The following is a 14,122-nucleotide window of genomic DNA, read 5'->3' as shown; positions in this document are numbered from 1 at the left end:
AGGGATGTAAACAAAGACCGCTTGCAGCTACCACATTAACAATGTGTGAATCATTCACCATTACATTTTTTTTTTAAGTACTGATTACTACAATCATGTTGGTAAGGTTGACATAAGTGAAATGATGTGTTTATATTGCAATATTTCTGTAACTGGTCTCATCACATGCTGCTTGCATTTCAATAGCCAAAGTTTCAATGAATTACACAATTGTCAAAGTCAGGATAAAAATCAGGCAAAGTGGTTGCAAAATCAGTCAACAGCCATCTTAGTGCAAGACAACATTACCTGGACAAATACAGTATGTATTATTTGGGGTGAGAATCAAAATAATATTGCTGATATGGGCAAAGAATAGCAAATACCGACGATCAAGGTAAGAATAGACATAACTATAACATTCTACTTCGGTTTGATGAAACTGTCATGGCATTACGCTATTGTATGTAATTTGAGCATTGGTTTGATTAGCGAACGTAGCTAACTAGCTAGCTACGGTGAAGAGGTTGATTTGATGCAACAAAATTAAAACGTTTGTAGCTGATCTGAGCGTATGGCTATTAGATAGTTAATCTTCCTTGAATTTAATTCTGAATATGGCTCAGATAACATTCTTCTTTTCTTCAGTTGAGTGTCAATGTTGTCAAGGTACAACGAGATAGCTAGCCAGCTAGTGCTATAGCTGGCCTGCTCCGACGAGACGTGAACTGTAACACATTAGTGGAAACCAAGACTGTTCTCAGGGCAGGTTTGCAAGTTTTGACTAGCTGAAGTTACTTTTCGTCACACAGGCCTGGGCAATTATTTTCCATGGAGGGCCACATTAGAATATATTTTTGCCATCGGGGGCCAGAATCGTATTACAGGATTATACATCATGTGTATGACTGTTCACAGATATATCTATTGTAAATCACGTCCAGATATGCTACTTATTTTACTTTAACATGCATAGAAATAAACCACATCCATGTTCTCCTTTCGGTAGGTATTTTTATTATTAAACATGCATTGAACTACATGGAGGGAAAGTACACTGTGCATTCAGCACCACGGACAGAACTCTTGTTAACGGGTATGCACAAAAACACAAGAAAGAGAGAGAGAGAGCTCAACATTACATTTAAACTACTCAATCAGTGTGAGGAGTGAAGTCTGACGGGCATTGAATACAGTAGTGAAGTCAGGTATAGTTTCTGGCGTCAAGTTGCAGGTCAGTGGGAGCGTTATCCACATTGAAGTTGAAAGGAGAGGAAACCAATAGCATGTCATTTTCCAACACTTTGAAATCCTCAAAACGACGAGAAAACTCACTGTTCAAAGCACGCAGAAGCGATGTATACTTCTCCCACTGGTCATCTGATAGGGAACAGACTAGTAGTGTCGGAAGGTGGGTGAGATTAATGGCTTCTACTTGGCGGTTCAGGAGGAGTCATTTTCCCTTGAAGGCTTTGACAAGGCTGTACAACTGACGTGCAAAAAGGCACATGTAGTTCGGAATTCAGTTCTTTATGAGGGACATAATGTTCACGGTGAAGGCAAAAATCAGCCAACCATTCTTTATCTTGCAGTTGAGGGAAATCCACATATTTTCCTTTCATTTGCAAAAACTCCGCAATCTCCGACTTCAGGTCCCATAACCTTTTAAGCACCTTCCCCAAAATCAGCCATCTCACGTTTGTGTGATAGGGGAGATCTGCACGACCCGACTCTGTCTCTTCCAACAGTGAGACAAACTGCCTGTGGTTTAAAGATTTTGCTCCTATGAAGTTAACCACTTTAGTGACTGTTTACACAACATGGCTCATTTTCAGAACACATTTACAGAGCACCTCCTGATGAATAATGGAATTGAGAAAAGTAATATCCGATTTGGGTTCAACTCAGCTACTTGATCTTGTATCCTTTTTTCCTGTCAAGTTTGGGCACCCATCACTGGTCACACTGGATACCTTTTCAAAACTCAGTCACAGCTTTGCCACACACTTATTAACCTCCACCAATAAATATTTCCCTGTGGTTGTGCTCTTCATTGACTGCACTGAAGCACGCTCCTCTGTAATTTCAAAGTCTGGGGTTTTGCCTCGTAAGAACAACAGCGCAGTGTCACGTGCATCACTGCTCTCATCCAGGACCAAGGAGAAATCCTTCACCTTGTCTTTCAACTGTTGTTTCATATTCTCAGTGATGTCCTCAACACGCCGTGTCACTGTTCATCTTGACAGGGAAACATTTCAAACAGATCTTTCTTGTCGGGGCAAAGTATTGCTGCAGAGTCAATTAAACTTTCTTTAATGAAATCGCCCTCAGCGAATGGCTTGCTATGTTTAGCAATTTTGTGGCTAGCTCTCGCAATTCTGTCGTTTGCTGAAATCAGTTTTGTGAAAAGACCTTGCTGCTTTTGCAACTGAGAAAGCAACTCTTTCGATGCACTTGCCTACTGCTCAGAAGACATATTCCTATATTTCTGTGTCGGGACAAGTTGTAGTCTTTCAAGACAGCGAAGTCCTCTTCGCAGACTAAGCACACAGCTTTCCATGCCACCTCAGTAAAGACATTTTTCGATGTCCACTCTTGCTGGAACACTCTACATTCATTATCTACCTTTTCTTAGAAAAACACATTTTTGCGCAATTTCTAGCTAGCTACTATCTCTAACAGTGACGTGTGTCGTCGGCCTGTCAGTCCTCGTGCAGTTGTTATTTATACGTGCCTTCAAAATAAATGTCCCACAAGCGGTGGGAGTTAAATCATTACACAAAGGCGAGTATTCATTGGGCTCTTCATTTGAATAACAAATACATTTTTCAAAACTTCTCAAAAATGATTTGTGATCTGAGCATGATTCCGCAGGCAGTATTGAATCAGGTTGCGGGCCGCATATGGCACCTGGGCCGGCCTTTGCCCAGGCCTGGGTTAGGAGAACTTAAGCAGCAGGTTAGGAAAAGTGGTAGCTAAAATGCTACAATTGTCTCCAACGCGACTCGAACATATCTAGCTACAACCAGGCCTGCCCGGAGAACAGTCTTGGTTTCCACTAATGCGATGCTGCAAACCCGTGAGGTAGCAACTAACATGCTGACCAGACACGTCACGTGCACAAGCATCACAACAAATTTAGGAAACCATGTTATTCAATTATTGCACCCACACTGCTCACGCACACCAACGAGTGTCTGCATTGCCAAGGCCTAAAATAGAAGTCATTCCTATTTCTGACACAGATCGAGCTGCAAGTCCTGCCTCTCCCATCTCATTGGTTTATAGAAGCAGGAACCCATGTGCCATCTCCAGATTGGTTATACCCACATGGGTGATTGAAAGACGAAATGTTTTGCCGGTTGTCGTGGTAATACTATGAAAGTGTAGATGCCAATCACCATATAAGTTCAAAGATGAAAAAGCCTGGAAAGAGGAGAGATGACTAGAAACGATTCGGTTGGCCGTTTTATGTGTGGATTAATTGTCGGATTAGAGGACCTTGTGCATTTCAGGTAAAATAACAACTCAATGTTTATATCCCAGGACAAATTAGCTTGCAACAGCAAGCTAGCTAAATAGGACAAATTAGCTAGCAAGTGCAATCTAACTAGCTAAATTGCCATACATGTTCAATGCTTTTCGACCTGTCCCAAAATGTATGTCATTGGTTCAGAGTTTGTTTTGATATTTTAACTTGCGTGTCGTGATTGCGTTTGGTGTAGGGTGACAAAATAAATGTATGCACGATAGCGCACGTGCGCAAGCCGGTTTGGGTTCTGTGTAACGGTACAAAGTCAACTAACGAAACGGATACAATTCCAATAAAGGCTATCTGGCTTGAATTAAATTTTGAATTTGGCTTAGAAGTGGCTGAGAACCCAAATATATTGGAGCGTCAATGTTGTCGGAATGTAACGTTAGCTAGCTAGGTAAAAACTGTTGCTAAGACACGAGAGTGGCTAGGTTTAAGTTGTGTCACAGCTCGGTACTCAATGAGGACATGCTGCATTTCTAACTTTTAATGAGACTGTTGGATCTGTAATCGTAATTCTGTCCATCTTCTTCTGTTTCTCCTTCAACAAAAATGAAATATTAGCCTCTTAGCTACCATGTAATTAGTTTGCTATCTTTTATAGCAAACAATGATGGAAAGCTAAGAAAATATTTGTTTTGATTAAATCACCTTTATTGAATATTCTAAAGTGGTCATAATTAATCTTTCTCTGTGGCTCGACTGTCACTTCACAACTTTGTGGAATTTCTTAGCGGTCACTTCAAAAAGCGCCTTTGTGATAATGCTAATAACCAAAAAATTGTTTTAGGAAGACAACTAGTGAATCGATCGCAGTGTCACCTAGTGACCATTTAGGTAATGGAGTTCTCAACTGAGGTGGCAAATTTCGTTCAGGAATACAGATTATTGACGGAGAACAGAAGAGGGGGAAAAAAAAAAAAAAAAAAAAATCACTTTAACACGTGTTGGCCAATCAAAATCCAATACAGACATATCGCCGCCTCTATAACGTAAAAATGTATATTTTTCTGCATATCTAAGCATCTTCTGTTTATCCTCCTGACTGGTGGTTATTTTTTGAAAGACACAAAATATGCTTCTCTGCTAAAATCTGGGTAAAAGATTGAAAGGAATGTGAGTCTTATTCAGTACATTAAGTTATTGCTTGCTTTTCAAAAGTCTACCAACCTTGCCAGCAGGCATGCCAGCTAAGACAGTTAGCCAAGCTAGCTACTCTTACTTGATTGATAGCCTGAAGTTGCTTCTTGGTAGCTAATTATGACATTGGGAACCTATCTGGGCTAGCTAAAGCCAACGTCATAAAATATCTATGTGCCTGGTAGTATTAGACAAAAATACATACATACATACATACATACATACATACATACATACATACATACATACATACATACATACATACATTACATTACATACATACATACATACAGTGGGGCAAAAAAGTATTTAGTCAGCCACCAATTGTGCAAGTTCTCCCACTTAAAAAGATGAGAGAGGCCTGTAATTTTCATCATAGGTACACTTCAATTATGACAGACAAAATGAGAAGAAAAAAAATCCAGAAAATCACATTGTAGGATTTTTTATGAATTTATTTGCAAATTATGGTGGAAAATAAGTATTTGGTCAATAACAAAAGTTTCTCAATACTTTGTTATATACCCTTTGTTGGCAATGACAAAGGTCAAACGTTTTCTGTAAGTCTTCACAAGGTTTTCACACACTGTTGCTGGTATTTTGGCCCATTCCCCCATGCAGATCTCCTCTAGAGCAGTGATGTTTTGGGGCTGTCGCTGGGCAACACGGACTTTCAACTCCCTCCAAAGATTTTCTATGGGGTTGAGATCTGGAGATTGGCTAGGCCACTCCAGGACCTTGAAATGCTTCTTACGAAGCCACTCCTTCATTGCCCGGGCAGTGTGTTTGGGATCATTGTCATGCTGAAAGACCCAGCCAAGTTTCATCCTCAATGCCCTTGCTGATGGGAGGAGGTTTTCACTCAAAATCTCACGATACATGGCCCCATTCATTCTTTCCTTTACACGGATCAGTCGTCCTGGTCCCTTTGCAGAAAAACAGCCACAAAGCATGATGTTTCCACCCCCATGCTTCACAGTAGGTATGGTGTTCTTTAGATGCAACTCAGCATTCTTTGTCCTCCAAACACGACGAGTTGAGTTTTTACCAAAAAGTTCTATTTTGGTTTCATCTGACCATATGACATTCTCCCAATCCTCTTCTGGATCATCCAAATGCTCTCTTGCAAACTTCAGACGGGCCTGGACATGTACTGGCTTAAGCAGGGGGACACGTCTGGTACTGCAGGATTTGAGTCCCTGGCGGCGTAGTGTGTTACTGATGGTAGGCTTTGTTGCTTTGGTCCCAGCTCTCTGCAGGTCATTCATTCACTAGGTGCCCCCGTGTGGTTCTGGGATTTTTGCTCACCGTTCCGAAACATGGATTACCACAGATAACACTGCTACTCCTACTGCTCTCTCTTCGTCTGCCCACGTGTTCTCGCATACCCCTAGAGCATCGAGCCAGCGGGGTGGTGGCACTGGAATCCTCATCTCTCCCAAGTGGACATTCTCTCTTTCTCCCCTGACCCATCTGTCTATCTCCTCATTTGAATTCCATGCTGTCACAGTTACCAGCCCTTTCAAGCTTAACATCCTTATCATTTATCGCCCTCCAGGTTCCCTTGGAGAGTTCATCAATGAGCTTGACGCCTTGATAAGTTCCTTTCCTGAGGATGGCTCACCTCTCACAGTTCTGGGTGACTTTAACCTCCCCACGTCTACCTTTGACTCATTCCTCTCTGCCTCCTTCTTTCCACTCCTCTCCTCTTTTGACCTCACCCTCTCACCTTCCCCCCCTACTCACAAGGCAGGCAATACGCTTGACCTCATCTTTACTAGATGCTGTTCTTCCACTAATCTCATTGCAACTCCCCTCCAAATCTCCGACCACTACCTTGTATCCTTTTCCCGCTTGCTCTCATCCAACACTTCTCACTCTGCCCCTACTCGGATGGTATTGCGCCGTCCCAACCTTCGCTCTCTCTCTCCCGCTACTCTCTCCTCTTCCATCCTATCATCTCTTCCCTCTGCTCAAACCTTCTCCAACCTATCTCCTGATTCTGCCTCCTCAACCCTCCTCTCCTCCCTTTCTGCATCCTTTGATTTTCTCTGTCCCCTATCCTCCAGGCCGGCTCGGTCCTCCCCTCCTGCTCCGTGGCTCGACGACTCACTACGAGCTCACAGAACAAGGCTCCGGGCAGCCGAGCGGAAATGGAGGAAAACTCCCCTCCCTGCGGACCTGGCATCCTTTCACTCACTCCTCTCTACATTCTCCTCTTCTGTCTCTGCTGCTAAAGCCACTTTCTACCACTCTAAATTCCAAGCATCTGCCTCTAACCCTAGGAAGCTCTTTGCTACCTTCTCCTCCCTCCTGAATCCTCCTCCCCCTCCCCCCTCCTCCCTCTCTGCGGATGACATCGTCAACCATTTTGAAAAGAAGGTTGACGATATCCGATCCTCGTTTGCTAAGTCAAACGACACAGCTGGTCCTGCTCACACTGCCCTACCCTGTGCTTTGACCTCTTTCTCCCCTCTCTCTCCAGATGAAATCTCGCGTCTTGTGACTGCCGGCCGCCCAACAACCTGCCCACTTGACCCTATCCCCTCCTCTCTTCTCCAGACCATTTCCGGAGACCTTCTCCCCTTCCTCACCTCGCTCATCAACTCATCCTTGACCGCTGGCTACGTCCCTTCCGTCTTCAAGAGAGCGAGAGTTGCACCCCTTCTGAAAAAACCTACACTCGATCCCTCCGATGTCAACAACTACAGACCAGTATCCCTTCTTTCTTTTCTCTCCAAAACTCTTGAACGTGCCGTCCTTGGCCAGCTCTCCTGCTATCTCTCTCAGAATGACCTTCTTGATCCTAATCAGTCAGGTTTCAAGACTGGGCATTCAACTGAGACTGCTCTTCTCTGTGTCACGGAGGCTCTCCGCACTGCTAAAGCTAACTCTCTCTCCTCTGCTCTCATCCTTCTAGACCTATCTGCTGCCTTTGATACTGTGAACCATCAGATCCTCCTCTCCACCCTCTCCGAGTTGGCATCTCCGGCGCGGCCCACGCTTGGATTGCGTCCTACCTGACAGGTCGCTCTACCAGGTGGCGTGGCGAGAATCTGTCTCCGCACCATGCGCTCTCACCACTGGTGTCCCCCAGGGCTCTGTTCTAGGCCCTCTCCTATTCTCGCTATACACCAAGTCACTTGGCTCTGTCATATCCTCACATGGTCTCTCCTATCATTGCTATGCAGACGACACACAATTAATCTTCTCCTTTCCCCCTTCTGATAACCAGGCGGCGAATCGCATCTCTGCATGTCTGTCAGACATATCAGTGTGGATGACGGATCACCAGCTCAAGCTGAACCTCGGCAAGACGGAGCTGCTCTTCCTCCCGGGGAAGGACTGCCCGTTCCATGATCTTGCCATCACGGTTGACAACTCCCTTGTGTCCTCCTCCCAGAGTGCTAAGAACCTTGGCGTGATCCTGGACAACACCCTGTCGTTCTCCACTAACATCAAGGCGGTGACCCGATCCTGTAGGTTCATGCTCTACAACATTCGCAGAGTACGACCCTGCCTCACACAGGAAGCGGCGCAGGTCCTAATCCAGGCACTTGTCATCTCCCCGTCTGGATTACTGCAACTCGCTGTTGGCTGGGCTCCCTGCCTGTGCCATTAAACCCCTACAACTCATCCAGAACGCCGCAGCCCGTCTGGTGTTCAACCTTCCCAAGTTCTCTCACGTCACCCCGCTCCTCCGCTCTCTCCACTGGCTTCCAGTTGAAGCTCGCATCCGCTACAAGACCATGGTGATTGCCTACGGAGCTGTGAAGGGAACGGCACCTCCATACCTTCAGGCTCTGATCAGGCCCTACACCCAAACAAGGGCACTGCGTTCATCCACCACTGGCCTGCTGGCCCCCCTACCTCTGAGGAAGCACAGTTCCCGCTCAGCCCAGTCAAAACTGTTCGCTGCCCTGGCACCCCAATGGTGGAACAAGCTCCCTCACGACGCCAGGACAGCGGAGTCAATCACCACCTTCCGGAGACACCTGAAACCCCACCTCTTTAAGGAATACCTAGGATAGGATAAAGTAATCCTTCTAACCCCCCCTCCCCTTAAAAGATTTAGATGCACTATTGTAAAGTGGTTGTTCCACTGGATATCATAAGGTGAATGCACCAATTTGTGAGTCGCTCTGGATAAGAGCGTCTGCTAAATGACTTAAATGTAATGTAATGTAATGTTCTTGTGATCATTTTGACCCCACGGGGTGAGATCTTGCGTGGAGCCCCAGATCGAGGGAGATTATCAGTGGTCTTGTATGTCTTCCATTTCCTAATAATTGCTCCCACAGTTGATTTCTTCAAACCAAGCTGCTTACCTATTGCAGATTCAGTCTTCCCAGCCTGGTGCAGGTCTACAATTTTGTTTCTGGTGTCCTTTGACAGCTCTTTGGTCTTGGCCATAGTGGAGTTTGGAGTGTGACTGTTTGAGGTTGTGGACAGGTGTCTTTTATACTGATAACAAGTTCAAACAGGTGCCATTAATACAGGTAACGAGTGGAGGACAGAGGAGCCTCTTAAAGAAGAAGTTACAGGTCTGTGAGAGCCAGAAATCTTGCTTGTAGGTGACCAAATACTTATTTTCCACCATAATTTGCAAATAAATTCATTAAAAATCCTAAAATGTGATTTTCTGGATTTTGTTTTCTCATTTTGTCTGTCATAGTTGACATGTACCTATGATGAAAATTACAGGCCTCTCATCTTTTTAAGTGGGAGAACTTGCACAATACATACATGCATAGTATTAGAGAAAAATACATGCAAACATACAAATCTGAGACGGCACATGCCACTGTGCCCTTATGCCTGTTTTTTTACATTATTAAATGGACTGTAAATATCTACCACATGATTAACAAAGATTAACTTCCAACTGAAAGAGAAGCTTTCTACAAGCAGGCAGGGAATCTGCTACAAATAACATTTAACCTGTGAGATTAAGGAGTTGGAGTGATTGAAAAAACAGAGATTGACATAGTATGAAAGAGTGAGAGAAAGCAAGACTAGATAAAGAGATCTATAGAACACGGCACAGTAGGTGGGTGATTGCTGCTTACATGCTAGGTTGGATGGATCGAAGGGGTCAAAAGAGAAGGAGAGGATGTTCTCTGCATAGCTCTTCTTCCACAGCTTGGTCCCTGTGTCGCCGTTCCACAGGACTATGTAGTTAGGTGGATGGATGGCCAGGAGAAGATCACGTGAAGCGTCCTGAGTCCACAACCAGTCCATATCTGAGAGCAAGAGGGAAAAGAGCGAGAGAGAGGGAAAAAAAGATTGCGAGAGAGAGAGAGAGAGAGAGAGACAGAGGGAAAAAAAGATTGCGAGCGCGCGAGACAGAGAGAGAGACAGAGAGAGAGACAGAGAGAGAGACAGAGACAGAGACAGAGAGAGACAGAGACAGAGAGAGAGACAGAGACAGAGACAGAGAGAGACAGAGAGAGAGACAGAGAGAGACAGAGAGAGACAGAGAGAGACAGAGAGAGACAGAGAGAGACAGAGAGAGACAGAGAGAGACAGAGAGAGACAGAGAGAGACAGAGAGAGACAGAGAGAGACAGAGAGAGACAGAGAGAGACAGAGAGAGACAGAGAGAGACAGAGAGAGAAAAAAAAGAGAGCGAGAGGAAAAAGAGCATATAAGATATATTTGAAATAATGTTTGTGGATGAATTTACTTCTGCCAGATAGTCAAAAATGTGATTTTCCTGTGTTTTATATATACAGCGCATTCAGAAAGTAATCAGACTCCTTGACTTTTCCCCACTTTGTTACGTTACACACAGCCTTATTCTAAAATGGATTAAGCAAAACATTTCTCAATCTACACACAACAGCCCATGATGACAATACGCAAACATGTTCAGAAATGTTTGCAAATGTATTAATTGTCCTTGAGTGGCCCAGCCAGAGCCCGGACTTGAATCCGATCAAACATCTCCGGCGACGTAGAACATTGTAAAAATAAAGAAAAACCCTTCAAATGAGTATGGGTCCAAACTTTTGACTGCTAATGTATACACCACACACAGCAGTATTTGGGGAGTTTCTCTCATTCTTCTCTGCAGATCCTCTCAAGCTCTATCAGGTTGGATGGGGAGTGTCGCTGCACAGCTATTTTCAGGTCTCTCCAGAGATGTTCGATTGTATTCAAGTCCGGGCTCTGGCTGGACCACTAAAAGACATTCAGAGACTTGTCCTGCAGCCACTCCTGCGTTGTCTTGGCTGTCTGCTTAGGGTCGTTGTCCTGTTGGAAGGTGACCCTTAGACCTCAGACTGGTGCGGAGTGCTCTGGAGCAGTATCTCTTTGTACTTTGCTACATTTATCTTTCCCTCAATCCTGACTTGCTCCTAGTCCCTGCCACTGCCAAACATCCCCACAGCATGATGCTGCCACCTCCATGCTTCACTGTAGGGGTGGTGCCAGGTTTCCTCCAGATGTGACACTTGGCATTCAGGCCAAAGAGTTCAATCTTTGTTTCATCAGACCAGAGAATCTTGTTTCTCATGGTCAGAGTCTTTAGGTGCCTTTTGGCAAACTCCAAGCAGGCTGTCATGTGCCTTTTACTGAGGAGTGGCTTCTGTCTGGCCTGATTGGTGGAGTGCTACAGAGATGGTTGTCCTTTTGGAAGGTTCTCTCATCTCCACTGAGAAACTCTGGAGCTCTGTCAAAGTGAAAATCAGGTTCTTTGTCACCTCCATGACCAATGCACTTCTCCCCACGATATATCAAGCTGGTCGGGCAGCCAGTTCAAATCAAACTATTTGTCACGAGCCGAATACAAGTGTAGACCTTACCATGAAATACTTACAAGCCCTTAACCAACAGTGCAGTTCAAGAAGAGTTAAGAAAATATTTACCAAATAAACTGAAGTAAAAAATTATAAAAAGTAACATAATAACGAGGCTATATTAGGGGGTACCGGTATTGAGTCAGTGTGCGGGGGTACAGGTTAGAGATAATTTGTGGCCATTCGATTAATTTTTCAGCAGTCTTACGCTTTGGTAAAAGCTGTTAAGGAGCCTTTTGGTCCTAGACTTGGCGCTCCGGTATCGCCTGCCGTGCCGTAGCTGAAAAAAAACAGTCTATGACTTGGGTGAGTGGAGTCTGACAGTTTTATGGGCTTTCGTCTGACACCACCTATTATATTGGTCCTGGATTGCAGGAAGCTTGGCCCCAGTGATGTACTGGGCCGTAAGCACTACCCTCTGCAGCGCCTTACGGTCATATGCCGAGCAGTTGCCACACCAGGCGGTGATGCAACCGGTCAGGATGCTCTCGATGGTGCAGCTGTAGAACCTTTTGAGGATCTGGGGACCCATGCCAAATCTTTTCAGTCTCCTAAGGGGGAAAAGGTTTTGTCATGCCCTCTTCACGACTGTCTTGGTGAGAGTTCTAGGAAGTGTTAGTGGTTCAAAACGGCTTCCATTTAAGAATGATGGACACCACTGTTCTTGGGAACCTTTAATGCTGTAGACATTTTTTGATACTCTTACCCAGAGCTGTGCCTCAACACGATCCTGTCTCGGAACTCTACGGACAATTTCTTCTACCTCATGGCTTGGTTTCAGGGACTAGGATATTTGTCAGCTCAAGAGGATAATAACCTTGCTGAAAAAGAAAAAAAACTATCCCAGGGTTTATGATATATCTAATTTTAATTTATTCATTATTCAAAATGTATGTCAGGGAGGTTTGGCTTAATGTACTTGAAAGGAAATCATTGATACAGGTTGTAATTTCTTGGTCTCTCGCTTTCTCAAAGTTGATGTAATAAATGCAGCAGTGGTCCTTTTCCAAGGTTTGGCTCTCACCCTGGATAGGTTTGGAGTGCTCCTGGATCTCACAGTGGGCCGTGCCACTCACCACATCCCACACGATAATCTTCCCTGCTGAATCGGCAGAGGCCAGCCTCAGAGAGTAGGGCGAGCTCAGGCTGTGGTGGTAGTTCTCCCTGGACCATTTCACCTGCAGGCAGAGAGAGAAAAGGAGAGAGTGGGAGCAGGTGAGATGGTTTAGCCTATTTGAACATAGCTCTCTAGAACACACAATTAAAAACAACCAGAACCCAATTGACTACCAAATTACACATGCTGAACTTTCAAATAAAATTTTACATGGAAAGGCATATGGCCCTGACAGCTAGAGGAATTAAATGCTAAAACACAGTACTCCTGTGCTGCAGGGTGCCTTATTAAAACCTGGTTTTGGAGAGTGGCTGCATCCCTGATATCCTATATAACCCCCATATATAAAAAAGTTTAAAAAAGTGACAAATTAGAGCCTAATAACTATATGCATCACCCGTAACATGGGGAAACTGTTCTGCTGTATTCTCAATAGCTGAATACAGACCTTCCTCAGTCAGCATAAAAGGCCTTCTACCCAAACGCAGAACAGACCACACACACCTGCATGTTCATCAGAAACGCAGAGGAAAAGTACTTGCATGTTTTGTTGATTATAAAGAATGCTTTTGATTCCATATGGCATGATAGATTATACTGTAAACCTGTCCAAAAAAAATAAGAGGTTTTGGGGGCAAAGTAGGCGACATCATAAAATCAATTTACTCAAACACACATTATTAAAATTAAACAATAAAAGAGAATTTGGCACAGGGGTGGGGGTTTGCTGCCCATATACAAAGTCTTAAACACTGGCCAGTTTAATAAATGGAACTCGTCACTTTAATAACGTTTACATATCTTGCAGTACTCATCTCATATGTATATACTAGAGGTCGACCGATTATGATTTTTTTCAACGCCGATACCGATTATTGGAGGACCCAAAAAAAGCCGATACCAATTAAAAATCGGCAGATTTTTTAACAATACTGAATGAACACTTATTTTAACTTAATATAATACATCAATAAAATATATTTAGCCTCAAATAAATAATGAAACATGTTCTGCTGCCTGCAACATCCTCCAGCATGGAGGGCCGCACAGCCCTCCATGTGCTCGCCAGAGGTAGCCTGACTGCCATTAGGTACCGAGATGAGATCCTCAGACCCCTTGTGAGACCATATGCTGGTGCGGTTGGCCCTGGGTTCCTCCTAATGCAAGACAATGCTAGACCTCATGTGGCTGGAGTGTGTCAGCAGTTCCTGCAAGAGGAAGGCATTGATGCTATGGACTGGCCCGCCCGTTCCCCAGACCTGAATCCAATTGATCACATCTGGGACATCATGTCTCGCTCCATCCACCAACGCCACGTTGCACCACAGACTGTCCAGGAGTTGGCGGATGCTTTAGTCCAGGTCTGGGAGGAGATCCCTCAGGAGACCATCCGCCACCTCATCAGGAGCATGCCCAGGCGTTGTAGGGAGGTCATACAGGCACGTGGAGGCCACACACACTATTGAGCCTCATTTTGACTTGTTTTAAGGACATTACATCAAAGTCGGATCAGCCTGTAGTGTGGTTTTCCACTTTCATTTTGAGTGCGACT

At 44.5% G+C, this 14,122-nt stretch overlaps 1 protein-coding gene across 2 annotated transcripts in view; it reads right to left on the bottom strand.

Annotated features, from left to right (window-relative positions):
• Positions 1-14,122, bottom strand: part of wdr11 (WD repeat domain 11) — a 226,940-nt gene that overhangs the window by 191,590 nt on the left and 21,228 nt on the right. For both annotated transcript variants that reach the window (XM_014154429.2, XM_014154430.2), the window contains exons 3-4: positions 12,478-12,631; positions 9,724-9,897 (exon numbers count right to left, since the gene is read on the bottom strand). In XM_014154429.2, coding sequence (XP_014009904.1) covers positions 9,724-9,897; positions 12,478-12,631 — 328 coding nt within the window. The remainder of the gene's footprint in view (positions 1-9,723; positions 9,898-12,477; positions 12,632-14,122) is intronic.

Source organism: Salmo salar, chromosome ssa18, assembly GCF_905237065.1.
Source record: "Salmo salar chromosome ssa18, Ssal_v3.1, whole genome shotgun sequence".
NCBI classification, from domain to species: Eukaryota; Metazoa; Chordata; class Actinopteri; order Salmoniformes; family Salmonidae; genus Salmo; species Salmo salar.
This window is presented reverse-complemented; position numbering and strand designations above follow the sequence as displayed.